General features: G+C 49.9%; 1 protein-coding gene across 1 annotated transcript in view; it reads right to left on the bottom strand.

The window, feature by feature from the left end:
- Positions 1-9,577: 9,577 nt before the first annotated feature.
- The window catches only part of FAM135B (family with sequence similarity 135 member B), a gene marked incomplete at both ends in the record, with an annotated part of 172,254 nt that continues 154,790 nt past the window's right edge, over positions 9,578-27,041 (bottom strand). Inside the window, 8 exons of the mRNA XM_080802103.1 lie at positions 9,578-9,783; positions 9,973-10,086; positions 11,433-11,543; positions 13,917-14,068; positions 15,311-15,408; positions 17,105-17,196; positions 22,783-22,949; positions 24,794-26,786. Of these exons, the coding sequence (XP_080658229.1) occupies positions 9,578-9,783; positions 9,973-10,086; positions 11,433-11,543; positions 13,917-14,068; positions 15,311-15,408; positions 17,105-17,196; positions 22,783-22,949; positions 24,794-26,786 (2,933 nt within the window). The remainder of the gene's footprint in view (positions 9,784-9,972; positions 10,087-11,432; positions 11,544-13,916; positions 14,069-15,310; positions 15,409-17,104; positions 17,197-22,782; positions 22,950-24,793; positions 26,787-27,041) is intronic.

Genomic DNA, 27,041 nt, shown 5'->3' with positions numbered 1-27,041 from the left:
ACAGAGGGTGAATTTCACAAGCCTCCCAGAGTCTTGGTTTCTTTCTGCTTAATTTGGGGCCAATCCCATCTGCTCTCCCTATTGCATGGGCTTGACTGGAACCACGGATGTAGAGAACATGTAAAAACACACAGAACATAAACTTGGGAAGAGTATGTTTTTGAACTCAGTCATGCGTGTTTGAACTTCCCTCCTCCGGGGTCCCGACCTTCGCTTGGTTGCAGAATCCTCAGTGCCGCCTGGGAATCCCGGGACACTGGTTTCTTCTCCCGACCCCACAAAGACTGGAGGTAGGGGTCCACGGCAGGTGTAGGGGCTGGTCGCCTCGCTGTACTCTCCGTGTACAGCAACCTCCCGTTAGTGCCCCATTCATGGTAACGCAGCCTCAGCAAGTGGTTTCCTCTCCTACTGCAAATGTCTGATGTTCGCCCCATTCTCCAGTTGAGGCTCCAAAGATACCCTTATGGGTCAGGCTCGTTTTCTCCACACCTGTTCTGGCTGTCTGCTGGTCTAAGGAAGCTCTGTCCTTGTTCCTTCATCCATTCCCGGCCCCATGAGTTGTGGCCGGTGGCGTAGGGTCAGGTGGTGTGGACACCGGGCCACACCAACCACAGAACTTCCCAGAGGCCTCCTTTCTGGCAGGAGCTGTAGTCAGGGGTGGTCCCTACTGGAACCGGGTCTTGGGCGCGGGACTTGTCATGGCCAACCCTTCAGGACCGCAGGAAACAACAGGCCCTTCCTCCGACAGCGTCCCCTAGATGGCTCAACCAAGCTCCATGCAAAGACTGAGAATACGTCACTCCAGAGACATCGTGAATGAGCAGCTCTGATTGTTACAAAGTCCAAGTAATTGGGGAGCCTTGGTTATAGGGATGAAGGCCCCAGGGGCCCACTCACTGAATGACCCCTCCCATTCCTGGACCCCATCCTCCCCGGGGTCCACTTGGAGTTCCCTCCCTGCTCTGTTCGGCCACCCCAGATGTCCGAGGGCCTCCCTACAGGGCGGATCCCAGCAATAACCACCATGCCCCAGATGTACTCTCAACACACGGAGAAAGAATCCCTTCAGTCCTAAGTACATTCCCCAGTGAGTGGCCACTGAGCATCCCATAAACACAAGGTCCTGGCAAAAGAAAGTCAAAGGAGTTTATTACTGTTGCTGTTGATCGTTTACACACATCACAAGCTACACAAAATGCCAATCAAAGAGCAGATGTAGAAAAATAGTAGAATCATATCGGCACTATCGATTGGTTATTCCTATCATTGTTCTGCAGACAGTGCGCGAGGCTGTGCGGGAGGTGGTGATCTTCGTACACAGATATTGTCACCAGAAGAGAGATACATTGGGAATTCACAGTGGCATCAAGCTGTACATTCAAGTTCTTTTTCAGAGAAAGGGACCATGCGAAAGACCCTGCCTCTCTCCACCGTCTACAATGTAGAAGGTCACGTTTGAAAATCAAAGAAGACGGGGATAAAATAAAATAAATTCTGGAACCCCGTGCTGTCTGATAATGGACACAAGCCACAGGCTAGCTCTCGGGGTCAGATCTGAGTGTGCAATGCTGGCAGGCACCTACCGCCGTGCCTTTTATTTATTTGATCATCTACGTGGGTCTGTCAATTTGAAAAGAAGTAAGTGAGACTAGTCATGGGGCAGCCGATGACTGTGGAGGACAGATAAGTAATACATCTCTCAGGTGTGTGATTTTTTTTTTTAGAGACTGCTCTGTAATTGGCCACGTTCAGCTTCTCCTTTTGGAACTTTCCTAACTTGATGCTGATCTGGAGAGGGAAGCCCCAACAGTGCTCTGAGGTCCTGCCCGAGGGGCATGGCTGACATCACTGTGGGCTCTCCCCGGGCTGGTTTTGCTTCCAGACCCTGCAGGGATGTCCACACCTGATGCCAAGGTGACTGGTTTTCAGGGCACTGGGATGATGATATTCTCAATGTTTCCTACCTCATTATTTTATGTATGTGAACATCCTCCTACTTCTGTGGGTATCCAAGCCCCCAACTAGATTATAAATCCTCGAAGGCAGGGTCCTGTGTGATAAATTTCTGTGGCCACTCATGCGTCGCATAGAACCGGGCAGAGACTAAAAACATCTTTGAAAAAGGAATGCATTCAAGAATAAGTTACAGAAATTGGGGAAGGAAGCTAAAATCACAGACTTTCATATTAAGATACATACAGACAAGACAGTAAGTAGAAAAAGTGAGGTGCTCTCTTTTGAAGAAAAATAATAATAATAAAAAACAAGCAAAGACATACACATATGCATAGGTTATTGGATATACCTGGATGGTTATTTAACTTTCTCAAATGAGAAGCATGAAGCAGGGTATTTTTCCCATATGCAATAAGTTTAACCTTGGGCTAAAAGATATTTCAAGATATCTTTTCAGTTCCATGCAATAAAAAGATTTTGAGTGACATTTACAGAATTCAAACTTCCATACGTCTTAAAGGAGATATAATATTGGTTTTGGCTGTGTGTCAAGTCCCTGCCTCTTCTTAACTCTCAACGACTTTACCCTAAGCAAGAAAACAGCTTTGCTCCATAGATCGTCCAAATATACACTAAATCGAGCTGAAAAACTCCAGTTCAGTGGCTCTTGGAATCACAATGGAACATTCTGAATGCTGGAAGCTTAAGTCTGAAGTTTCATACAAGGTGATCCCCCTCAAGTCATCATGTATGAATCTCTTTGAAGCCATGTAGACAATTTCTTAGTTTATTACAAAGAAAATTCCCTATACTCAAGTTTTTGCCGTGAAGTACTCCTAGGTTACCACCCCCCAAGTTTTAAAATACCTGCTCTACCCAGGCACTGTTCTAGACACTGTCTTTTCCCCTCTTTCGTCTCTACATACCCCCAACTACCTCTTAAAGTACATTCAAATCTATTTCACAGTTAAGGAAACTTGACACGATCTCTATTGGTTTCAGAACATGCCCTGGAGATGTCATGGTTCTTCCCATTTAAACACCTACCAGTATGACCTCTGATCTCATGAAACTACTTCCCTCTGGCAGACTCAGAAGGTTAGAGGGGAAACATGGACCAAGGTCAAACCCTTCCTGCATCAAATCAACTACAGTGGAGAAGAACATGTGAGCTTTCAAAGAGGAACTGACCGTCCCAGAAAATACTCACTGTACCCCAACTCTGTTTCAGGCAATGGGGAAACAGCAGGGAACACGGATCACGTACACATGGTTTCTGCTCTACAGAAACTACACGTGCGCATGTGGGAGACCTAGAGGACACTTACAACTTTCTTACAGTGAGGAAGGCCTGGTTCCTGGAACCCTAAGAAGACTTATCTCTGGTGGCAGGACAGGGAGCCAGACTCATCCTGAGCCACAATGTATGGTCCATGAAACGTTCAGTGCGTGCTTGAAGCCCACGGCACAGGGGACTGATTCCTGGATGGATGATCCAATGTGGGAGCCGCAGAAAGAGGCGGGAGGTGTACGAGGAAGCTGTCTAGAGCAGCGTGCAAAGGGAGACATCGTGGTTGGTGGAAATGGCGTCGGGCTAGCAGGACTCAGAGAGCCTTGAGACATAGTGACTGGGGTGTGCAGACAGCCAGCCAGGCGCCAGACTGTGCTTCCTGACCATGTTTCTAAAACCACCTTTGTCATGGAATTAGGTCATCTGCCATCTGGTTGCTGATTATGAAGGTGTCTCTCGCTTAGCAATGTGTTATACTAGAAAGCTCATGAAATTGTGGTTTGGACGATGAAGACAGCCTGGCTGTCTTCATTGGATTTGAACAAGAAGTGTGACTTGCATGACTTACGAGCTTCTCTGGATTGGAGGAATCATAGCCTAACAGATGAAATGGAGGCTTGGGATCAAACCTTGACTCCACCTTTGTGGACCTGTGTGACCTTCATCAAGCTACTGGCCTTGTACCTGCATCGTTTGTATGCTGTGTGGCTTTTTTTTTTTTTAAGATGTATTTATCTATTTGAAGGTGGGGGGAGAGAGAGCAGGCCTGTGTGTGTTGGGGGAGGGGTGGAGGGAGAGGGAGAACCTCAACCAGACTCTGTGAGCCAGGAGCCTGATGCGGGACTCGATCTCACGGCCCTGAGATCACGACCTGAGCCACCCTCGAGAGTCCGTCTCCTAACCTACTGAGCCACCCAGGCGCCCCTGTTGTGCAACTTCTAAAGATGAAATGAAATCTTACACGCCCAAGACCTCGCCAAACGAAGCTGGAATTGTGTGTTGTTTCATTCCCTTGCTCCTTCTTTGGTTAAAAAAGAGGCAAATGAGAGCCGAGGTTTGCCCCCACAAGCTCTGCATCCATGAAGGCTTGAGTCTGAGGACTGCTTCAAAGCCAAATAATCATAACCACTTCCATGAAATGGAAACAAAAACACATTCTGTACTTTGCAAAGAGGGGGGAAGCAACCTGTTTTGGAGATTAACAAAGCAGAACCCAGCAGCGTCCACACATTCCCATTTGGTCCAGAAGTCCAGTTCTATATACTGGGGACGTTCCTCCGTGGGAGAGTAGGTCCTGACGTCCCAGTCTCTAAAATTAAAACTGGGGTACAGAGTGGAGCCCCCTGGAAAGGAGAGTGTATTTCCAACATTCCACATGAAAAGATGTGGGGAGGGATCAGCTTTACTTACGAAGGTCTCCAATGGTGCTTTCTAACTGAGACATCTGTAGCATTATGCGTAATGCTGAGGTACCATGGATAAAGCCAGAAAAAAGGTAAAGAAAAAGTAACAGAACTAAAAATATATAAATAAGTAAAATAAAAGGAATGGAGGAAGGGACACAGAAAGACCTGTAAGGTCACTGCAGCACATTCCTGTTTTGTGACACAAGAACGGAGCCCCGTGTGGTCTAGCAGAGGCTGGGAGAGCAAAGCTCAAAGTGCCCATCATCAGACAGAGTCTGGATTAAACAGGCGTTGTTCCTCTGATGAAGCTGAGGTCCCATGGATTTCGTTTCACAACTAACAGTTAAAAATAACACATTAAATGGTATTATCCTTCCAGATCCTTTCAGTGTTTAGGATTATGTGGTTTATGTTACAAACTCTTTAGCACAGGGCCAAGCACAAAATAGGTGCTCAATAAAGTGTGGGAAGAATAACCAAATGGAAAAAAAATAAAAATGAAAGGAAACAAAGACATGAAAGTGGTCTAGATCTTAGCATATGGTGCTTGGATCTATCTGTTAAAGACTGACACATGTCCTCCCTAAGGGTGCTGGGACGGATACCTTGTAAGAACAATGCGAGCAAGCACAAATCTTCCTCTATGTGTCATCGCCATGCTTTTTACACAACCTGTGCAACTGTACACAGCCTCCCTGGTTATTGCCTATGCTCGGAAGGATATTCTATGAAACCCAAAACACACCACAAGGCAAAAGAGAACTGACAATTGCGTTGAGGGGCTTGCAAACACCTAAGAGCAGACTTTCAACTCAATAGATGTGTCTTGGAGAGGGGCTATCATCTCACTCAAATGAGGTCTCACTGACTATTCTGTCCTCTCCTAGCACTTTTTCATGGTTTTATTCTTCACAGAATAATCTGGGTCACAGGCTACCATGTCTAGTTTGTTTTGTTCCTTCCCATTCGCACACTGTGCTGGAACCCCCAAACCCCAAGGGCTCCTCTGCGGCTCCTTCCGAAACTGGCCTTTGCCATCTCACCATGCCTTCCCCTTCATGTATTTCGGGCTCCCTTCCCCTCTCATGTATTCTCCATCAGGTGGGCTGCTGTGTTTCTGTCTGCCTGCTGGCTCTGGCTCTGGGACTGAGACCCGGCTCATGGCCGGCTGTGTGGGAACGTCCATTGTCTGCATGAGGGACTGTAGCTCTGAGCATGTTACTTCAAGGTGCAAGGGTTGCAGACCACCAAGCTCTCAGCAGAGGATCAGCTCCTTGCCCACATACACACGATCAAGAGAAGGTAGTGCGGTCACCCCAAACACCCCTGTAGGCATCTCATCCAATGGCTTCCATGCACAGAAAGAAAAAGAAATAGTAACAATCAAGCTAACTGCAATGATTTTAACCAAAGGGCCATTCCCTCTTTGTGGCTCTGTATACGATGCTGTTTGCTCCAGCTTTCCTCTGTGAGAAGCCAGGAGGACACGTCTACAGTGTCATTGGAAGTGAGTGAGGGTGGGCACACGTGGCCCTGGGCTTCCCATCAGATGGGGGGGTGGGGTCTGTCCTACGAGCTAACCTGGGAGAAGGATGTGAACGCAGGAGGTTGGCAGAGCCCTGCTTCTGAGAGGACACTCCCCTACTGGTGTGAAGGATGGGACTCCCCTCCTGAAAGAGAAGAGAGTCCTGCATGGTGGCCGACGCCTCACACTTCTGCCCTGTCGCCCTGGACCCCAGCACGGTCTCCATCAGTCTGTCCAGTGTGCCGGAGGTCTGGCTCTCCCTCCTCAAGCCTCTTAGTCTGTTCCCTGTCTGGGGTTCCCTGCCACCCACCTTCACCAGGTCAACCCTGACCTGGCCCTGGGCATAGACGTCCTGTCTTGCAGAGGCCTCTCCTGACCCCACACATCTGCAGAGCGGACTGGGTATTCCTACTCTGAGCACACTCTGATCCCTACCCCTGGGTGGTGCCGACCTCCTTCACCTTCCCGTTTGACCAGACTGCGAGCTGCTCAGCCTGACCCATACATCCCTGGCACAGCGGGCCCTCCATACAGATTTGCTGAATGAATGAATGAACAAATGAATGAATAAATGAACTTCCTCGCCAAAGCCATCCTTCAGCACAAGGCTGCCTCTGCTTTGGGCTCTTTGAGGGCAGGCATGTGCCTTGGATCCCTGTGTTCCCACCCGGCATGACAGGAATTTGCTTGGCAAACACCGGTGGACCATGGGCGCCAGCAGGAGCCTCCCCTCTCCCCAGCCGCCGCCTGGGCTCGGAGCACTCCAGCGCCTTCAACCTGCCATTGAGGTATGAGTTTGACCCCCAGGGGATTTTGGTTCCCAGCTATTTCTTGGCTGTATTTGGCTTGTGAACAGCAGATTCCAGTGAATCTTAGAAGGACCAGTCTTTACTCTAACTACTTCCGAGAAACTGAAGCAACCATAAAGACAAAAAACAAAAAAAGGTGCTAAGAATGAAAACATACTAGACCATTATCTTGGCAGGCATTTTGTTTATAATCTTTATAATAAATAATATAATGTCCCTGTTTTACATTATATATATTTATGTATGTATATATATATATATATATATATATTAGATATCTATATACTTCATTAGAAAGAGACATAAAAAAGCCTTTTCAAATGAGGCATGACACGCAACACTGGACACTCTTATTTACAGTATAGAGATGTACTTTCTACACAATAGAATAGATGCTTGGAGGCCAGAGAGGGTTTACAAAGACAGCAGATTACCCCTGTAAAAAAAAGGGGTGCATCATGCAGCTGGACGTTTATTGCCATGAGTTCTCACTATGTCCAGACAGCATATTGAAGTTAAAAATGGCATCTGGGTACTGGGAAAGACGATGGTCATTGGATTCACCCTGGCTCCGGAACCACGCTACACGGTCTTGCGAGTGACCAGGGAATGACACACTTTGCTGATGGGTATCGGAAACACAAAATGAAATGCTCTCATCGGAGGGGCAGGGCTCCTCACGGACCCTAAAGGAGAACCTGCTACAAACATATGGTCCAGCCTGAACACGAGTCTAGACCAGGAAACACAGCCACATGGGCTCTACTGCAGGAACTGATTCTGCCTCCGTTATCCTGCGGTTTGGTGCTGTTTGTGAGGAACCCAGTCTCTGTCCAGCGGGAACTTGGAAAAATACCCACAGAACTTACTGATCCCATACGGGTGAAGCCTAGGACGTAACGAGAGTTCACAGGAGACCCCCAGGGGAACCCTTACTCCACTGTCTGTGAGTCTGCCTTCGTGGCTCATTCAAATCTACCCCCACCTTCTTTCATGAGAAACCCACACGTCTCTGCCCTACGAAGCTGCCTTTCGGGACTGGTTTCTTGTGGTCTTCATGTGTTTGGCAAAGTCACACTGTTAACATGGGAGGACTACAATTCTCAGATGAGCCAAGATTTACTGGGTTTTAGGACCACGGCACTGGTGACCAAAGGTCACGGTCTAGGCGCCAGGACCAGGAATCTGGTCGCAGAGGATTTTCCAAAACACACGAGAAGGGGGTTTTGCAGAAACAGGAGCTTCTGCTTCTGGAAGATGGGTCTCCTGTGTTAGTCATCCCTCCTATCCTGGTCCATGCCTTCCTTCGTGTGACCAGGTGATTCTCCAGGCTTCCTTTAGGCCAAGAGTGGACTCAGTCTTTGGGACCCTATCAAATATCCTGGCCATTTTCAAAACGTCCCTTAAGTGACTTACCAGTAACAGTTTAAGCTGGGTCCTCAATCGGGTTGATGTTCTCCTCTCTAATCTCACCTTTGTCCCTGCTATTTATTGTTGTTATTATTTCTTTTTTAATCAATGGTGACCTCTCCTAGCCCTTTATGTTCCTAAGGCAAGAAGACATTTCTAGTAAAGATATCCAGCACCTTCTTTGAGCTCCCCTGAGGTTTCATCCAGCACTCCTCCATTTAGACGTCTGTCCTTCCACGGAGAGGAGAAGCCGCTGGCCATGTTAATGGTTGTCTTTGTATCTGTATTTTTTTTTTTTGCAATTGCATCAAATGCTAACATAGCATCTCTTTGGAAGAGTATCAGCAGGAGCTTCACGCCTGTCTGTCTGTCTGTCTCAGCGCCTCCCTCTGCTATGCTTAATCTGAGTCCGTTTTCCCCAACTACAGACAAAGATGGAAGCATTCACAAAAATGATTTGTGGGCCAGGGCTCTGCTGAGACAGGCTGGAGGGGCAGGCGAGGCAGCGGAGCTCACCGCCTTCCCTCTAGCTGCTTTTCTCCGTAACAGACCTGCATTTTCCATGAGCATCCCCTTTCTGCCCCCTACCTTACGTCACCCCACCCACTGCTGTCCATGAACTAGGACTCGAGTTCGTAAAGCATTCCTTTGCCCCTGTTGAAGGAAACATGGGAGAATGACCGTGTGGGCATCACGCTGTCTTGAACAAGCGGCACGCTGGAATCTATTACAGGTTGTATCTACAGGCATATACGCCCCACTTCCGCACGGAGGTTCACCTGAGTTCTGAAATGCTTGTATGCAGGGGGTTTAATCAGGATGATAAAGCTATGAGCTAGGAACATACAGGGCATATCTAGGGAGACTGGAGCGGACTCGGTGAGCCAGCGGAGGGAGGAAAAGGTGGGCTCACCAACTCCGTGGATTCTGTTTCTTTATTTTGTCATATTTCTCCTTGAAAGACTCTCCGGGAGGCCAGACAGCTTCGGACAACCTCTTGTCAGGTGACACTACCGTGGACGGGTTCAGCTTTCCCAAATCTCCAAGATGGAAGCACCTGGAACAGCCGGTCGCCACCCCACCCTCCTGGCCTCGGGGCCCTGCAGTAGCCCAGGGCTGTGAGGGACGTCTCAGCTAGAGCGTTCAGGGGTCGCAAAGCCTCCGCGGGCGGCCCCGACCGCTACTTGAAGTAGCTGAGCCCCGCCACCAGGAAGAACTTCTCCAGGAAGAGCTCGGAGTCCAGCACGGCGATGTGGGCGGCCCGGCCGATCAGGGCATTGGCAGTGTTGGGCAGCGCGTGGAACACATTGTGCCGGACTAGGGTGCAGTCCTTGGCGTCCACCAGGGGACGCAGGAGGTTGTCGATCATCTCCGCGTATACCGGCCCTGGGGGAGGGAGGAGCAGGTGACCTGGGGCAGAAGGGGACCGTGGGATCCCGAGGAGAGCCTGGGGTGTGGGGCGCAGATCATCCCGTGTGCCCTCGTAGGCACTGGCCACCTCACAGAGTGTGCTTTTTTAAATCAGAAACTCGGGAAAGACAATAATAATAATAATAATAATAAAATGTGGCTTACCTGTGTGTCTGTCTTTGAGGGCAGTTTTACACATTTCGATCCTGGCTGAATGAAACGGCACGTAGCGATCTTGGGGAGAAGCCACCAGCACGACGTTTTTGAAATACTGCAGACCTGCAAGTACCAAGAGGGTGCCTGTTGCTGGGTCCTCCCAGTTCTCCCCCTGCTGTGCACACATGGAGCACAGAGAGAGGGAAGGCGGGAAGACCCGCTGGCTGAGACACTGGCCCCAGCCCTGCAGCGTCTAGTCTCTGAGAGCAGGTGCTGCTGTGCTCTCCTCGGCCACGGAAGCTGAAGAGACACAGGGCAAGTGCTTCTCTACAGGGGGAGGGGAGCAGCACGCAGGGGACAAAGGGGGATTTCTAGGGGAGCAGCGCTAAGGAGCCCATAAAGAATGAAGAGAGGACTCTGCTCCTCCTTCTCCACAGTGGGGACAGCTCCTGACTGCAGGGCTCCTCCTGTCCCTGCCGGACGACAGCAGCCTGCAGCTGGACACAGAGGGGCTGGACGGCACGGCGTGTTCCTGCGCCCGCAGACCCAGCCCAGGCCTGCAGACAGACCCTGTAGAGTGCTCCCCAGGCCCTCAGCCCGCACGGCCCTCAGCCCGTGCCCCTGCACCACGGTGGGACCTCCGGCCTCCCAAGACCACTTGCAAGGGTCCAGCCTGCCTCCGAGGCAGGGCCATGAAGACTAGCCCCTCGCCCCACTCTGCGGGGTCGCCCCAGGTCCCGAGCTCTCTGTGGTGACCACACTGCCCTCCAGCTTCCCCTCTGCCCGATCCCCCTCCCTCCTCTCCCCCTGGGGGGATCCTGAAAGCTGAACTTTGCACAGAGACGCACTGGGTAAGGACTCGCCTGGGGTCTCACATTCAGAGAGGGGCAGAGATGTCAGCGGGGCAGGTGTTCACCAGGTGATGGAGAGGGTGACGTGGGACAGAGGCTCGACACTCAGACCACCGCTACGCTCTGCTCATCCCCACAACACAGGCAAGGTCTCTAACACCTGTGTGCACTTCCCATCACAGCGTGGGTGAAGGTGTGACTTCATCCCTGCCCGGGAAGGACCCCTGCCTACCCCCATACTGTTAACTTAAGTGGCCGGGGCCCAGCTGCTCTTTATGTGGGTGGGTCTGTACCTGGGGAGGAGCCGTGAGTAGGCACGTAGACCCAGGACCTGTGATCAGGGCATCGAAAGCTTATCGGGAAGCAGAGGCCATAGTGCGTGTGTGGAGATGACCTCGATGCACACCTTGGGGCATCTGAGACGCCCTCTTGGGAGCGGCTGAGTTCATGGGTAGCTGGCGGCCTCCCTTGTTTGCTGAAGATTCTGTGCACACTCTACCTCCTGACTCTACCCTTCCCTGCGTGCATCGGTGCAGGGGAGGAGTGTTTGCGTCTCGGGGCCGGACCCCCAGCTCACACCCGTGACCGCAGCAGCATGACGTGGGGGAAGGCACTCACCTGTTTTCTGGCTTAGTTGGTAGAGGAAACATTTGCGCAGATCAGCATTATCCCTGAAGGTCAGCTGCAGAAGGGACCCGGATTTCTTTAATTTCTGCATGAGCCACAAGCCTAGAAAGACCAAAATGAAACAGAACAAAAATCAATAATGAAACCGAAAGAGAGCAAAAATAACTGGGGAGAGATCAACGTGAAACTGTGATTTTTAGCTAATTTTAAAATAAGAGAGTAGTAGGCACTTGGGCACATTTGGGGGAAGTCAGAGGAAAATTGTTACCTATTTGTGGCAGGGATATAAAATCATCCCGCAAAATGATACAGCGACAGGGGTCAGGAGTATGACACTTTGTGCCCTTTGACCCATTCGACCTCCTCCCATAAATCTGAAGAAGCAATCCCAAATACAACACCGTGCAGAGGAGTGCTCCTTACAGGTGCATGTAACACTCAGAGAACCCGAAAGCTCCTTCCACTTCAGAGTCCGTCCCTGACCCTGGTTATGCCAGCACTGACGCTGACAGGCGTCGCATTCCCACGACAAAATGAGACAAAAATGCAAGTTAATGAATACGATGCTGTTCTTTTCATCATGTTGCAAGATTATAAACATGAAAAAGTTAGATGTGGTTTCAGTCATGCTTCTGTCCAACGATGGCTTCCCGGGTTTGTGAGGACAGAGAGAACGGCAAAGGGACACCCTTCCACGTGTTACGGTTAATGATTCGGTTAAAGTCCTTCAAATAACATAAAGGCAAACGAACAGACCTGACCCGCTCCGTGGGGAAGGCAAGCAGCCCAGTGTCCCTCAGTGTCCCCCAGCAGTGCAGGAGGCTGGGAGACGGCAAGGAGTGGGAGCGTACTGGGGTGGCCCAGAGGCCACCTGATGGGTTGTGGGCAATTGGGGACCATTGAAGGAGTATGTTAGGAGTATGATTTAAGAAACTAGTTGTGATTACAAGCCCCGACGCTCTCCTTGGGCTGCCATCTGCCAGCCATGGGGCTCCCACGGACACTAGCATGTCACGGGGCACCCTCCATCATCAGGCTTTTGCTGAGAGTTTCACGGTGACCTCCTGTCCCTCTAGCTCAACCTGTATTCCTGTCACAAAGAGCCACCTGTCGCCTGCTTCCATGTTGTTATACATACTATTTTCTGCTGCACAAAAAGCTTATCCCACCGTTCACTGCCTTGGAAATTCTGCTCCTTGTCCAAGATGCATTGAGACTTGCTCCTTTACTCTCCACGGTGTCCCTAACCTGTTAGAGGAAACCTGGAGAGCCTCAAAGCTACGGGCTGCGTCATTCCATTCTGGCAAGAAGTGTAGAATCTGGCTATGGTTGTCCTCCCGTACGTTTTAGTCAACTTCCTTCCTTCTCCTGCTTCATCCTCAACAATTCTGATAGATACACACACACACACACACACACACACACTCTCACACACACATAATATACATACTTATAGACATGCATATGCACAAGTATACATAGAGATCAGAAATGCATCCATACATATACACAAGCAGACATACATACACAAAACAGCTCCATTTTAAAAATAAGGAAACTGGGACGCCTGGGTGGCTCAGTTGGTTAAGCGGCTGCCTTCAGCTCAGGTCATGATCCCAGCGTCCTGGGATCGAGTCCCACATCGGGCTCCTTGCTTGGCAGGGAGCCTGCTTCTCCCTCTGCCTATGCTCGCTCACTCTCTCTCCCACTCCCTCTCTGACAAATAAATAAATAAAATTTAAAAATAAATAAAAATAAGGAAACTAAGGGACTCATTTGTGGCTCAGCTGCTAAGCATCTGCCTTCGGCTCACGTCATGAACCCGGGGTCCTGGGATCAAGCCCCACATCGGGGTCCCTGCTCGATGGGAAGACCGCTTCTCCCTCTCCCCGTCCCCCCTTCTTGTGTCTCCTCCCTCCCTGTGTCTCTCTCTGTCAAATGAATAAATAAAATCCTTGGGGAAAGAAAAAAAAAACTTAAAAAAAATAAGGAAACTAAGTCACCCAGAGATGAAAATGTCTTGGCCAGAGTCGCCCCCAAGCGTCTGGGTCAGCCGCAAGCTTGCGGTGGCAGCGACGCGGTTCAGCCTTTGTTACAGGCTGAGAGGAGGAGCCCGGGAGCAGGAAGTGGAGAGCCTCCCCGGACACCGAATCTGCCAGCCCCTGGGGCTCGCACCTCCGGCCTCCAGGCTGTGAGGATACACGGCTGCGGTCTGTAAGTCATGCAGTCCGTGGTGATTCCTTACAGCAGCCCGAGCAGACCGAGACACCCCTGCTCCCCCCGCCTCACTCCTGTGCCTGCTCGGTCCTGTCCAGCCAGGAGCCCAGGGCATCACCTTTCTGTTCACAGACGAGATCTCGGAGCCTCCAAAGCCACCAGACTCCGTCCAGAAGAGCCTCCCCTGGGCTTCCATCCTGCCCCCGCCCCAAGTGCACTGTGAGGAGGGACGGGCTCGGCGGAGTCTCACCTGCTCACCTGTACTAACCAGCGTGCTGTTGTTGTACAGGGTCCCCAGGTGAGGCCCAGACAGCGACAGGAAGGTGTGGAGTTTGTTGAGGTAATACCGGAACCGGGGCCGCGTGAGGACTGACCGGATGATGATGTTGCCAAGGGAATGGCCGATGAAGCTGTCGGGGCAGAACCGCACGTGAGTGTGGCCGCGGTGGGCCGGCTGCTGTGCTGGGGGCGTGAGGGGTCCCGCCATCCCCCACCCCGACTCGGGGGCTCTGGCCAAGAGAATGGGGGCTGCCATCCCACCCTCCCTGGGCTTCCAGCCTCTGGCCACAGTGAGCTTGGGACGGGGACCTCGGGCACGAAGCCTCTGCTGCCCAGTGTGGTCCAAAGAGAAGTGCAAGCGTGTAGCTGGGCTCCATTAGGAAATGAGCCCCGTCGGTGCCCTGTGTCTTGTCTCCGGCCACTGGGGGGCCCTGGCCTTCACAGGATGAAACCCCATTTCCTTGGCCTGGCTGATGAGGCTGCTCGGGACCTGACTTCTGACTCGCTCTGCAATTTGACGCATCACCCATCATCACTCCAAGTGTATGGAGTCGCCCGCTGCTGGCCCGTGCCCTGGTCACCCCTCCTGCGCCCCAGCTCCAGTCACACTGCGACTCACACATCTGAGGACCCAAAATGGCATAATGTTCAAACTGAATACTTGTTTACAGAAACCCTATCCCATGAGAGGTCCGTGGCTCTGCTCACAGTGAGCCCAGAACAGGCCAAGAAAGGAAATGAATGTTTGCAAATGAAATGGCTTTACCCAGATTTTCGCCCCATATCTACAAGCCTCTGCCTTCTCATTTGTGAAATAAAGGACAGATATTTTATCTCTGGGGCCTCAAAGGACTGATGCATGTGGACCCACCACTGTGCCCACAGACTATAAGCGCACAGAGAACACAAGCCATTGACCCTCGCCTTAACCAGGAAACGTTTCGGCCAAGCTCATTTTGGAGTGGAAGGACCAAGTGAGTGCCGACTGAAGGCCTCTCAGGGTGCAGGCAATGCAGTCCGCTATTCCCCACCCGATGCCAGTGCTCGTCCCGCCTAGCAGGCAGGGAAATGGAGGCTGAGAGGTTTAGAAAGTCTGAGACAGGTTGCACGGTGGAGTCAGTCGTTGGACATGTGAGTGTCAGAACAGCAGTTCAAACCTAGAATTGTGTCGGCATCTAGTTCCCTTTCTGCTGAGCTGGGAAATGCTCCTACTCCCCCACTCACTTCTGCTCTGAACGTCGTCTACTTCAGTAAGTCACAAGTTGGCCTATGAAGGTGGTAGACAACAGGCAGCATGCCCAACTTGTCTACGGCCAACACCCAGAAATGCCTCCCCTTTCCCCCAGCATTAACTACCTGTGGTTTCCTTTTACCTAATTCGGGATATGGAGAGGTTGTACAACTGGATGTGCTGAATGATTTCATCCAACAACCGATCCGTCATGGTATCAAAATCTGCAAACGTGTCCATCTGGAAGAAGAGAGAGGGACCGGGTTTCGGGAGGGGCCGCAGCAAGGCCAGGCTCTGCGAGCCCACCTTCTTCCATTCTGGGAGCACGCCTAAGTCTGACATCAGGGTAACAGGTGGGGGTTCAGCACCGAGGACAGGGCCCCTAGATCAGGGCTCTCAGGAAGAGACTCAGGATGCCAGGGGACCCTCAGTCAGGAGCCTGGCTGGAAACAGATGGGAGAAGCTGGCGGACAACAACAGGCACACGGCACCGACGGACACATCATCAGTCCCCAAGGCCCGCATCTGCCTGCTACCCGCTGGCCTCACGGTACCAGGAGGAACCAGGCTATAAGGGTGAGCCTGTGGCCCCAGGACTCACACCCAAACCTGCCTGGCCCCGGAACCCTGCTTTCTTCCCAGCACAGCCTTGGGACTGCACTACCAGGCCACATCTAGAGCAGGGTTCGAAGCCCTCCAATGTGACTCAACAGGGACGGTCAGAGGACATGCGCAGAAAAGGAAGAGGAGAAACGGCAGACATGACTTTGAAAACCTGAAAGGGCAGACACGAGGAAGACACCCTAGATTGGTGGCCAAACTTTTGGAAACTGACGGGAACCAAACGGAGAGAGATTCGAGGCCAACACAAAAAAAGCACTTTCTCATCATTGGAGCTGTCCTTCAGTGTCGCGGGCTATGTGGAACTGTGCTGAGCGCCAAGCCACAAAGGTGGACGAGGGGTTTCCTGAGTATTTGTCAGGTGAATGGCAAGGGAGCCTGTGGTGCGTTGTCGCCTGCCGCTCTATGGCCCTAGAGGCACCGGAGGGATGGACCATTCTGGTCACTTTTTCAGTGTCTACGGAGTAAGAGAGCCTCATGCTTCCCGGCCGGCAGGCGAGCTCTCCTGCTCACGGGACCTGTGCCTGGGGCTGCTCTTCCCAGTGCGAGCCTGTCTCCTCCCGAGTCCTGCAGCCCACTCCACACCCGCGTCAGGCTTAAATTGCTTACAACACGCTGCTGTGTTCGTGACTCTCCGGTCTCTCAGGTCCCGTCTCCTCAGCTACGTACTGTGAATTGCGCATGAATCATTGAATCAACGGTAGTAATTATAAGGCCTGAGTTGACCTTGATGCGCAATGTTCTGGAAGACACAGTAGGCTTAAAAATGGTGCCAGGAACTGCCCAGCCAGGGTGATTTTAAAAGGATGTAGTGGAAATCCACATGTCTATGAAGTTTACAACTTTTAGGCAGTAATGACATGTCATGGGACATAATCCCTCCTGAGTGACCAGCACCACCCCCCCGCACCAGCCACCAGCTCACTCCTTCTGTCTGGACCCAGTCCAGTAGTTCCTTTGGAACCCCATGAAATCCCTCTGCCGCCGGGGCTGCATCACAGGGGCTGGGTTAGGCCTATGACAACCCCCTTCACCCAGAAGAGACCCACAGACCTCTGAATCATGTATGATCCCAGCTGTCATCTGCGTTAGCACCCTGGCCACCTGACCCACGTGTCCCCACTTTTCACTCATTCTTCCCCCTCCCAGAGGAAATGATGAGTTTGATCTTCCCGGACCACCCAGTGTTCCTCAGCAGGGTGCCCTTCTACGGGAGTGTCCACAGATCATCGGGGGGGATTTTAGGAGGCTTTTCCAGACACGACTCAGCGATCCTCTCAGTCCTGATGAGTCTGTTTGCCTGTTTTTGTCATACCTGGTTCTTTTCGGACATTAGGAAGTCCAGCTTTCCTCCAGGAAGCCCCAGTTCGATGAAAGTCTTTACCAGGCGGAGGTCGGCACTGTTCCCTAAAAACGACAGATCACCCCCCCCCCAGACCCATAGTTACTCATATCAGAATGGACACACAAGGGATTTAGGTCCCCCTCTTCTCCCATCCACCCATTTTCCACTTTTTCATTAAGCAGATAACAAAAACAGTGAAAACGGGCTCATCCTAGTGGTCCCAGGCTGTCCCTGCCCCCCGACACAAGGTCAGGGCCTTTGGAGCAGTCCTACCTCCGTGGACTTCCTCCTTGAGCGGATCACGGGGCTCGTGGACATCGCACGCACAGCACTGCCGGAAGCACACTGCCTCCCCCCCGCCGCCCACAGCCCACCGTGTTCAGTGAGGCTGCTCTGCACGGGACGCCCCGGGGGGGCTGATGGGCCACAACCTACATGTCCCCGCTTCCTCCAAAGACCAGCGGCGTCACCCACGGGCAGCAGGCGCGTCCCCCGGAGGGCCAGGCAGGACGCGGTTGGGGGTGAGAGAGTGAGAATGGCCCCTGGGAACCAGGGTCATGGGCGTGCCAGCTCCGCGGACGCCACCCGCCCCACCGTGACCACAGGACAGAGCAATCACCCGTCAGGATTCTGAGGCCCCTGCTGAGGGCAGCGGACCCTTGAGCACCCGCAGCAAGGATCACGTGAAGAGCACTATGATGAGCTTCAGAGTCAATGATTTTTCAGTGTAGATTTCATGCAGGCTCTGGGGGTTGACCGCATTGTTCTGAATTTTTCACCTATGCCCCAGATGAATCCCCGCAGAGTGGAAAGTTAGAAGCTAGTTAGTCTGTGGAGCGACGCCTGGGTGGCTCTGTCGTTACGCATCTGCCTTCGGCTCAGGTCGTGATCTCAGGGTCCTGGGATGGAGCCCTGCATCGGGCTCTCTGCTCAGTAGGGAGACTGCTTCTCCCTCCTCCTCTCCCCCTGCTTGTGTTCCCTCTCTCACTATCTCTCTCTGTCAAATAAATAAATAAAATCTTTAAAAAAGAGAGAGAGAGAAGCCAGTCAGTGGATAGGGGACCTCCTTTTCCATACAACCAGAGTTTCAAAGCAGGTAGTAAACTGTGAGTAATATAGTTTACTAACAGCTTATATCCTTCTCCATGGAACTACTGACGTGAAGGATGGCGGGAGTGCCACATGGAACCGGGGAGAACTACGGGGATGGGAGGGTATCCCTAACCATTAAGGACGACCCAGTATCCCCACACGCTCCCTGTGATGACGGCCTGCAGAGCACAGGCCCAAACCCGTGGGGTCACAGTCATGAAATGCTCGTGTTCTTTTAGGAAGGTTTCTATTTTGTGTTATTAAGTGAAATTTGATTCACTCTGTTCGTTTCTGACGACAAAATTGGGCTCTTTGGTCCTGTTGTGGTTCTTACGTAAAGCAACCTGCTGATATTCTAGGACCTGGACTTAAAAGAAGAGCAGCGGGGTTTATACTTTGCATACGGAGTGTAAATAAGGGATGATAACGGCCCCTCCCCTTCAGCTCCTGAGAGAGACACACGCTCCGCAACTTGGAAATACAATTTGATGTCACACTGAGGACATCTGCAAGGACACAGATCTGCGGCCTTTGGTGCACCATGAAGAAGTATGTGCTTATTCCTAACACTTCACAACGTCTGCAGTTCGCTGCTCACATAAGTAGGTCCTTGCCACTGAAATTCAACAAACGGGTCCAGTACAACTCTGTAGCATCTGGACCTCTGTGACCCTGAATCGGGCAAGCAGCCGTCAAGAGAGGCCTATGCGTGGTCTTGGCTGTGTTTTCGATGACTGTAGGACCAGGCGAGAACGCCGTAACCAACAGCTCCGGTTTCTGACCTCGCACAAACACTGAGGACGCTGCTGTGCCTTCATACCCTCCCCCTCCCACACGCTGCATGGGCGAGAAATCAGTCTGTGGCCTGACAAGATGTCTCGTCTTGATGAAGAGACCGAGAGCCTTTCTCATTTTAATGTCGTGTCGGATAAGTACGACGGACACACTGGTCATGTGTGATATGAAGCTAGGTCGTCCGTAACACCTGTGCTACCAGGGCGCCACGCGGAGGAGGGAGAAAGTCATTCTCTGTCTTTGTTGCAGTCTTTCCGATGGCAAGTCCCAGCGAGAAACAGGATGGTCTCCGGGGCACCCGGGCTGCTAAGCCAGTTGGGCATCCAACTCTCGGTTTCAGCGCCGGTCATGACCTCCAGGTTGTGAGATGGCGGTTCCCACCAGGCCCCATCTCGGCTCGGAGTCTGCTGGAGATTCTGTCCCTCCCCCGTGTGTGCTTGCTCTCGCTCTCTCTCTCTATCTCTCTCGTAAATAAACCTTAAACAAACCAACAAAACCCCACAAGATGGCTTCAGTAGCTTCTTACTTTTTAAGAGAGAAAAGTGAGTCTCAACCCCAGTCTTCTGACAACGGGGCCAAACTTCAGCAAGATTATTTTCCTACCATTGTAATCATTTTTAGTGTCACTCTTCATGTGTGCCAACTGATTCCAGTATTTCACTTGCGGTGGTGATTTGAAGTTTCTTCTTCTTTTCTCTTTTTTTTTTTTTTGAACAAATATATTCAAAAAGTATGCCGATTTCAATACAGATTTTGAAATCCCAGTACAGGGTACTTGGGTGGAGTGAAATTAGAGAAAGGGATGTGAACAGCAGGGACTTGGGAAGCAGCAACGTCGATGCTGAGCAGGACAGCCCACCAGGGGGTCTGGGGTGACCAGACACAGTGATGAAGGTTTGTGTGAATCCCTGGGAAAGGTGTGGAGCTGATGTAATATTACCCAGGAGGGAAAGGCTGGGAGATGATAGTGGGGAGGCTCAGAACACAGGAGCTTTCTAAGACAGAAGTTTATTCTATTTTCTGAGAGCTCTAAAGAAAGATTTTTGGTAATGGACTGGCATGACCACATCTGGTAAGAGTTCTAAAAAGATGACTCAAACAGCGATGGGGATGGTGATTTGGACAGGAGACGAGATTAATTCGTTGGCATAAGGCAGAATGAAACCATGGGCTCTGGAGGCCGACAGCTGGGTTTCAACCTTGGCTCAACCACATTAGCTATGGGGACTTAACCCAAGTTCCTTAGCTGGCCTCTTATGCAGTTTCCCCATTTACAATGGGACAACAATACCACCTGCTCTACAGGGATGTTGTGAGGATTGATGACATTAATGGACGTTCAGCATCTAGAAGGGTGCCTGGCGTGGATGACTGATACACCAATGCTGCTGCTCCTTCTTTTCTTCCTCCCCTTCCTCCTCACCCAGAATGTATCATTTACCACTGGGTTATCTGACACTTTGCCAAGTAGACCTGTTGACCAAGTATCCCAGTATCCACAGCATACAGCCAGCCAGTTAAATGCATTAGCCCCTGGATTGGGAATTAAGGATATAAAGAACAGTGTGTTTGATAAGTTCTTTATAGATTTTTGGATACTAGCCCTTTATCTGATATGCTATTTGTAAATATCTTCTCCCATTCTGTCAGAAAGAACAAACAATCCAATCAAGACATGGGCAGAGGACATGAACAGACATTTCTGCAAAGAAGACATCCAGAATGAAATCCAGAAGACATCCACATAAAAAAGTGCTCCACATCACTCGGCATCAGGGAAATACAAATCAAAACCACAATGAGATACCACCTCACACCAGTCAGAATGGCTAAAATTAACAAGTCAGGAAATGACAGATGCTGGCGAGGATGCGGAGAAAGGGGAACCCTCCTACACTGTTGGTGGGAATGCAAGCTGGTGCAGCCACTCTGGAAAACAGCATGAAGATTCCTCAAAAAGTTGAAAATAGAGCTACCCTATGACCCAGCAATCGCACTACTGGGTATTTACCCTTAAGATACGAATGTAATGATCTGAAGGGGCATGTGCGCCCAAATGTTTATAGCAGCAATGTCCACAATAGCCAAACTATGGAAAGAACCTAGATGTCCATCAACAGATGAATGGATAAAGAAGAAGTGGTATATATACACAATGGAATACTATGCAGCCATCAAAAGAAATGAAATCTTGCCATTTGCAATGCCATGGATGGAACTAGAGGGTATTATGCTGAGTGCAATAAGTCAATCAGAGAAAGACAATTATCATATGATCTCCCTGATATGAGGAAGTTGAGAGGCAAAGTGGGGGTTCTGGGGTAGGGAAGGAAAAAATGAAACAAGATGGGATTGGGAGGGAGACAAAGCATAAGAGACTCTTAATCTCACAAAACAAACTGAGGCTTGATTGGGGGTGGGGGGTAGGGAAAGGGTGGTTGGGTTATGGACATTGGGGAAGGTATGTGCTATAGTGAGTGCTGTGAAGTGTGTAAACCCATCAATTCACAGGCCTGTACCCCTGGGGCTAATAATACACTATCTGTCAATTAAAAAAAAAAAAAAAGAACAGTGTGTCCTGGGAGCATAGCACACCACCAGTCCCTACTACATGACCTCCAGAAGATGGGGAGCACAGGTTTTCCTCTCATCACCTGTGAAGCCCTAGAGGAGTCCTTACCCTTCTCTCACATTAGTTATGCACTGGAGTCCATATAAAGTAGACATCAAGATTCTTCCAGAAATCACGTTCCACACTCCAGTTTTCATATCAATTAGGATGTAAACTTGAGCTTGAGGAGAATTCAAATACCCTGTACCTCCAGCTGATCTGACTGCTTCCTTCAGCCAGTTAGGGAGAGGCTCGAATTCACAAGGGCAAGCAGGACCACATGCTTGCCTTTGGTCCAGGCTGAGCTGGGACCTCAAGATCTTCCAGCAGAGCAGTTAAGTTCTGTATCTTACAGAGCCTTTGAACTGACCAAAGAAACCAAAGAAAGCTAACACAGGGTCCAAGGTCATTTGGGAGGTGGGGTGGAGAGAAGGAGCCCTTCCTACTCCCCATTCTCTTTCCTTGGACTTCTACGTCAGTGGGAGCTAGTTCTTCAATAGCATTTAGTTCTCGATCTATATTTGCTGATCTCATGAAATTAAGAAATTTTTAAGGCGAGGAACCATGTTGGGTCTCTGCAATCCCAGAACTTGGTACAGTATCTGAGATGCAAAAATTGCCCCATAAGTAAGAAATGAATAAAAATAGACAACAAAAAAGTTTGGGACAGTAGCCTAAGCCCGTCCCAAATGTATCCACACATTCATTGCTCTCCGTTTCTTTCCTGTTCTGTGGGCTCATGGGTCCCCTTAACCTATACATTCTAACAATTCACGTATCCCTTGACATTTTCATTTTAATAATCCATCCACCCATCCATCCATACACTCGCTCCATTCCTTTATTTTTGTTCATTAGTTTCATTAATTATCCATCCCATTTCTTCATTCATTCCATTATATATTTATTCCATTTATTCCTTCATTGCATTATTGCACTCACTTATGAATTTCATTTACTCAACAGATTTTTGTGCAAGAGAAATCTCTTCCTTCGGAACAAGGCCAGGCCATTTCCCTAGACGCAGCATGCTGCCCTCCCATGGTTACTAATACACTGCTGAAAACATACCTGACTTAAATTCATTCATTAATCTTATACATTTTCTACAGTAGAGAATTTTGAGGAGGAAACCTTTCTGGGGACTCACCATCTAGGCCATGGACACAGACTACCAGGTGAATCCCATCTTCCAAATTTTCTTCCTCTTCCTCTGGTGGGAAATACGGTATATCAGAAGCTAGTACAGATAAGTCACTGTACAGAAATCCATCAATCTTCAGTTCTTTTTTAAATTTTTCTTTGGCCTGATAAAAACTGGAGAATACACTAATTAATCAGAAGCCGCACTGCGTATGCCGTGTTGAGCAGAAGATGAATTGAGCTGGCTGGGCCGTGGGAGTGATGAACATCTACAAGGAATTATCTGCGAGCAGCAAAGGCAGAATATGAGGCCTCAGGAGATGCTGGTGACGGAAGCTTTTTCTCAACCAGGAGGCAGGAGAGCATCCCACGGAAAGTTTTCTGGGGTTTGGGTTCTACCGATTTCTATGTGTTTCCTGCATGGAACAGGATGTCTAAGATTCCATTCAGCTCCAAGGATCCATGCAATCCCAGAAAAGATCTCCCCAGAGTGAAAGCTTCTCCAGGTGGCCCACAGGCTACCATGGCTTGGCCTCCACCTGCTTCTCAGCAGCATCTCCCAGCCTCCAGAGAGAACACATTTCTCAGGATTCCCTTACTAAGGAAGTTTGCTTACTTCCATGCCTTGGTGCGTTCAGGTCTGTCTGAAATGCGTTTCCCACTGGGTGATCACGATCTTTGCCCGATTATTGGACAAGGTGATGATTAAGAACCTGGACTCGGAAGAGGGACTGCTGAGGTCAGAATCTCAGCTTTGACACTTACTAGCTGTGGGCCAACCATTTAACCTCTCTGCACTGGGTGTCCTCGATTGTAAAAGGGGGAATACACCATTATCTAATTCATAAAGCTATTTTGCATGTTAAGTGACACAGTCGATGCAAAATGCTTAGAACAGTACTCAATACTAATTAGTTAAAAAAAAAAAAAAACATGATCTATTACCAGTCTTATCACCATCATCCCCATCATCACCATCACCACTGTGTCTCTTGTATTTGCTCTGTGGTCACCTCTAAAAGGATTCCCCTGACCCCTGTCTCTATGCACGCTCGCTGCCCTCAGCCAGATTGGGTCCCTTTGGCTCAGGTGTGCACACACACAGGAACCCTCCTGTTTACCCAACTAACCCTTGTTCACTTCTCTCATCTTCCTATCTCCCTATTAGGCTGTAAGGATGGTAAGTGACCTTACAAGCCAGGCACTGGGCAGTGCTTGCTGCCTATGTATTAATTGATGCCATGAGCATAACAGGTACTTAACGTTCTTTATAAAGCAAGGAATCCAAGTTCACCTGCCTGCGTAACCTCGTTCATGGGTATCAGTAATATGTAACTCTTCAGCATTTTGCAGAAGAATGATAAAAGGATGCTATAAGATACTTAATCAAATATATAGTTTATAGATGAGGGAACAACATGGATAGAACCCTAATGTGAGGGTGAAGGGACAGAGTCTGGCTTTGCAAAAGGAATGACCTGCATAAGGACACCCTCAGGAGCTGAGGAGGAAAATCTGATGAAGATTCCCCCAGAGGCCCTTAAAGAACAGCCCTGTCAAAATATGCAAAGACAGAGGTATGGTGACATTCATAACGGAGTTGTTTATCATAATAATAACTAAAAAAAAATCTCAAGGATCCCTCTCTAACGGAGTTTGTTCATAAATCACGGTACATATAGAAATGTTCCCAATATAGTAAGTTTAAAAAACCTTGTAGTCTGTGCAGAATTACCCTATTTTTGCGTAAGAAGAAGATTAGAGAGAGGCACACAGAAAAAGGGCAGAAGAACTTACACAGTGACTGTATTTGAGAGATAGGCTTGCTGATAGCTTTTACCTCTACTATTCTACTTTACCTCTACTATTCTCTACTCTGACTTGTAGGACATATATATAATACTTTATCTAAATTGGAAAGTAACTCCTATCTCAGCATTGAAATAGTATGCATGAACCTAAGCAATGTGTGGGAAATCCAGAACCCTGCTGGGTGGGTAAGTCAGCGGTCAGCTTACCTGTACATCCTCTCACTGACTTCTTCCTCCAACTTGCTCGAATGGGTGGAAACAACTCCAAAGGAACCCAAAGGTTGATGAGTGATGGGCAACGGGGTCTGCTTGGCAGAGAATCCAGCCCGGGCAGGGGTCTCCTTGGGCACAGATGAGAAAGGGAGACATGTGGCAGTGCAAGACACGGACAGGTTGACGACCTCCACGGCTTTCAGGCTGTCCAGAGTGAAGGTCTCCACTGAACTCAGGTGGGACGCCATGACGGAAGTGCCTGCCTTTGGCTCTTGGTTTCCTAAAACCTGGGAGTGAATGGAGGGAGTCACAGTGGAACCCACGGTGCCTGCTTCACATCCAGCCTCCAGAGGAGCGTGAGCTCCTTCGCTAAAAGCTGCATCATCGATGATGCCTGGTGAGCTGTTCTGCTCGCCTGTGGACTCCAGGTCGCTGGCCACAGCAGCTGTCCTAGAGCTCCACTCAGGCACCTTATGGTGGGCGATCGTCTCATCATCTGAGGTGCTACTGTTGGAAGGAGCATCATTCTCCACATTCAAGTCTTCAGGCTTGCCCTCTGGGGTCTCCATTAGTACTCTAGGACAAGATCCATGTGTAGGGTTTTCAAGTGCTATGATACATGGTATTTTTACATTAAGACCTTTGGTTTCAACACCTGGAGGGTTCTCAGTCCTCCCATCAAGACAAGAAGGTTCTTGAGGATCAAACTGACTCTCTGTACCTTTGGGGATGTCTATGTAACCAGGGCCCTGCTGGCCGTCAGCACCCGAAACCACCTGCACAAGGGAATGGTCTGCTCCAGCATCCTGGATTCTGGATCCCGGGGAGTCTACACTCTCCATGGGTATGGCTGGACTTTCAGCAAGACCTCCACCTTGCTGCATGGTGTCTGTGTCTTCAGCAGACTCCTCTGGGCTACTGATTTGGGGTGCAGACACAGACTTGGTCAACTTGGTGAGTGCCAACTCCCGTTCTTCCTCCTCAAAGGGCAAAGAGCTAATGGAGGTGAGAGATGCCTGGATCCCACTCGGCAAACTCGTATTGCTCTCTGTGTGTCCACCCTCTAAGGAGTTCCTGTGCAGGGCATGCCTTCGAACCAGATGGTGCAAGACTTCCCGGTCACTGGGTAACTCCAGGGCCTTGCTTCGCGCCTCAGACCAGGCAACAGAGCTTGGCTCACTTTCGATGCCTGAATCGGAGATGATGGAAGAAGATCTCTTGATGACCCCGGAGAGCACCGACACTTCTTCCTGCTCCTCTGAATGAGGGTCCTTTGGGGAAGCCTTAACATCTAAGGGACCCCTCAAAGTTGAGTTTAGTGGATCACAGGGCTCGGAGGGGATGAGTTTCAGACTCAGCAGCGCCATCTTGCCCTCCTGGTCTGCAACGTTTCCTAGAGTACTTAACTCATGTGGCGTTGTTTTCTCTGAAAGGATTGCATTTTGGTGACCTCCCCCAGCTACCTCTTGGCCTGGTACAGCTCTGTCCGATTCATAGCTATCTGGAGAGTGCCCGCTCTCCTGCTGAGCACTAATGACCACTGTGGGTTCAACACTACAAGGCCTCTTATTGCTAGACTTTACATCAATGTATGTGAGTGCTGGGGCCTGGCCATCCTCTGGACCTGGACTCCTTCTGGGTGTGTCCTCATCTGCCAGTGAATGTGTTCCAACATCAGATCTCTGACTAGTCCAGCATTCCTCTTCAGGCAAACCTGCTCTGTTCTGGGATTCGCCAATTGTCAGATACACCTGAGATTCAGAGCATGTGTCCGTACATTGTGGTGTGGTTACTTTCTCCTCTGGCTCTGGACACCTAATAACTTCCGTATCAGAGTCCACCTGGGGTGGTTTCATGGTGGGCAAGGCAAGATCTTCCCTGAAAGGTGATTTTCTATTTACAGTAGGGTTCTCTTCTCTGTTGTTTAGATTCATTATTGCGGGACTTGCTGGGACGTCAAAATTAGGATAAATACTCAAATTGTGCCCTATAAAAAGAAGAAACAAAGAAAAAAAATGTATTGTAGATTAAGAACCTATGTCCACAAACTATCCAAAAACCTGGCTGTATAATAAAACATTTGGCTGAACTTTGTTCCTGGTTCTTGGGAGACAACCACTGTATTCATGGAATTTCCCAAGTGATGAAGGGGTCTTTGGTTTGGTGGCAGGCCTGGAAAGCTTATACTAACCAGGTGACTCATGATCAGTCCTTTAGTCTTTAGTAGTTTATGCTAAGGAGA

Source organism: Martes martes, assembly GCF_963455335.1.
Source record: "Martes martes genome assembly, chromosome: 4".
NCBI lineage: Eukaryota > Metazoa > Chordata > Mammalia > Carnivora > Mustelidae > Martes > Martes martes.
The sequence above is the reverse complement of the archived record's forward strand: the minus strand, read 5'-3'. Positions and strand labels throughout refer to the sequence as shown.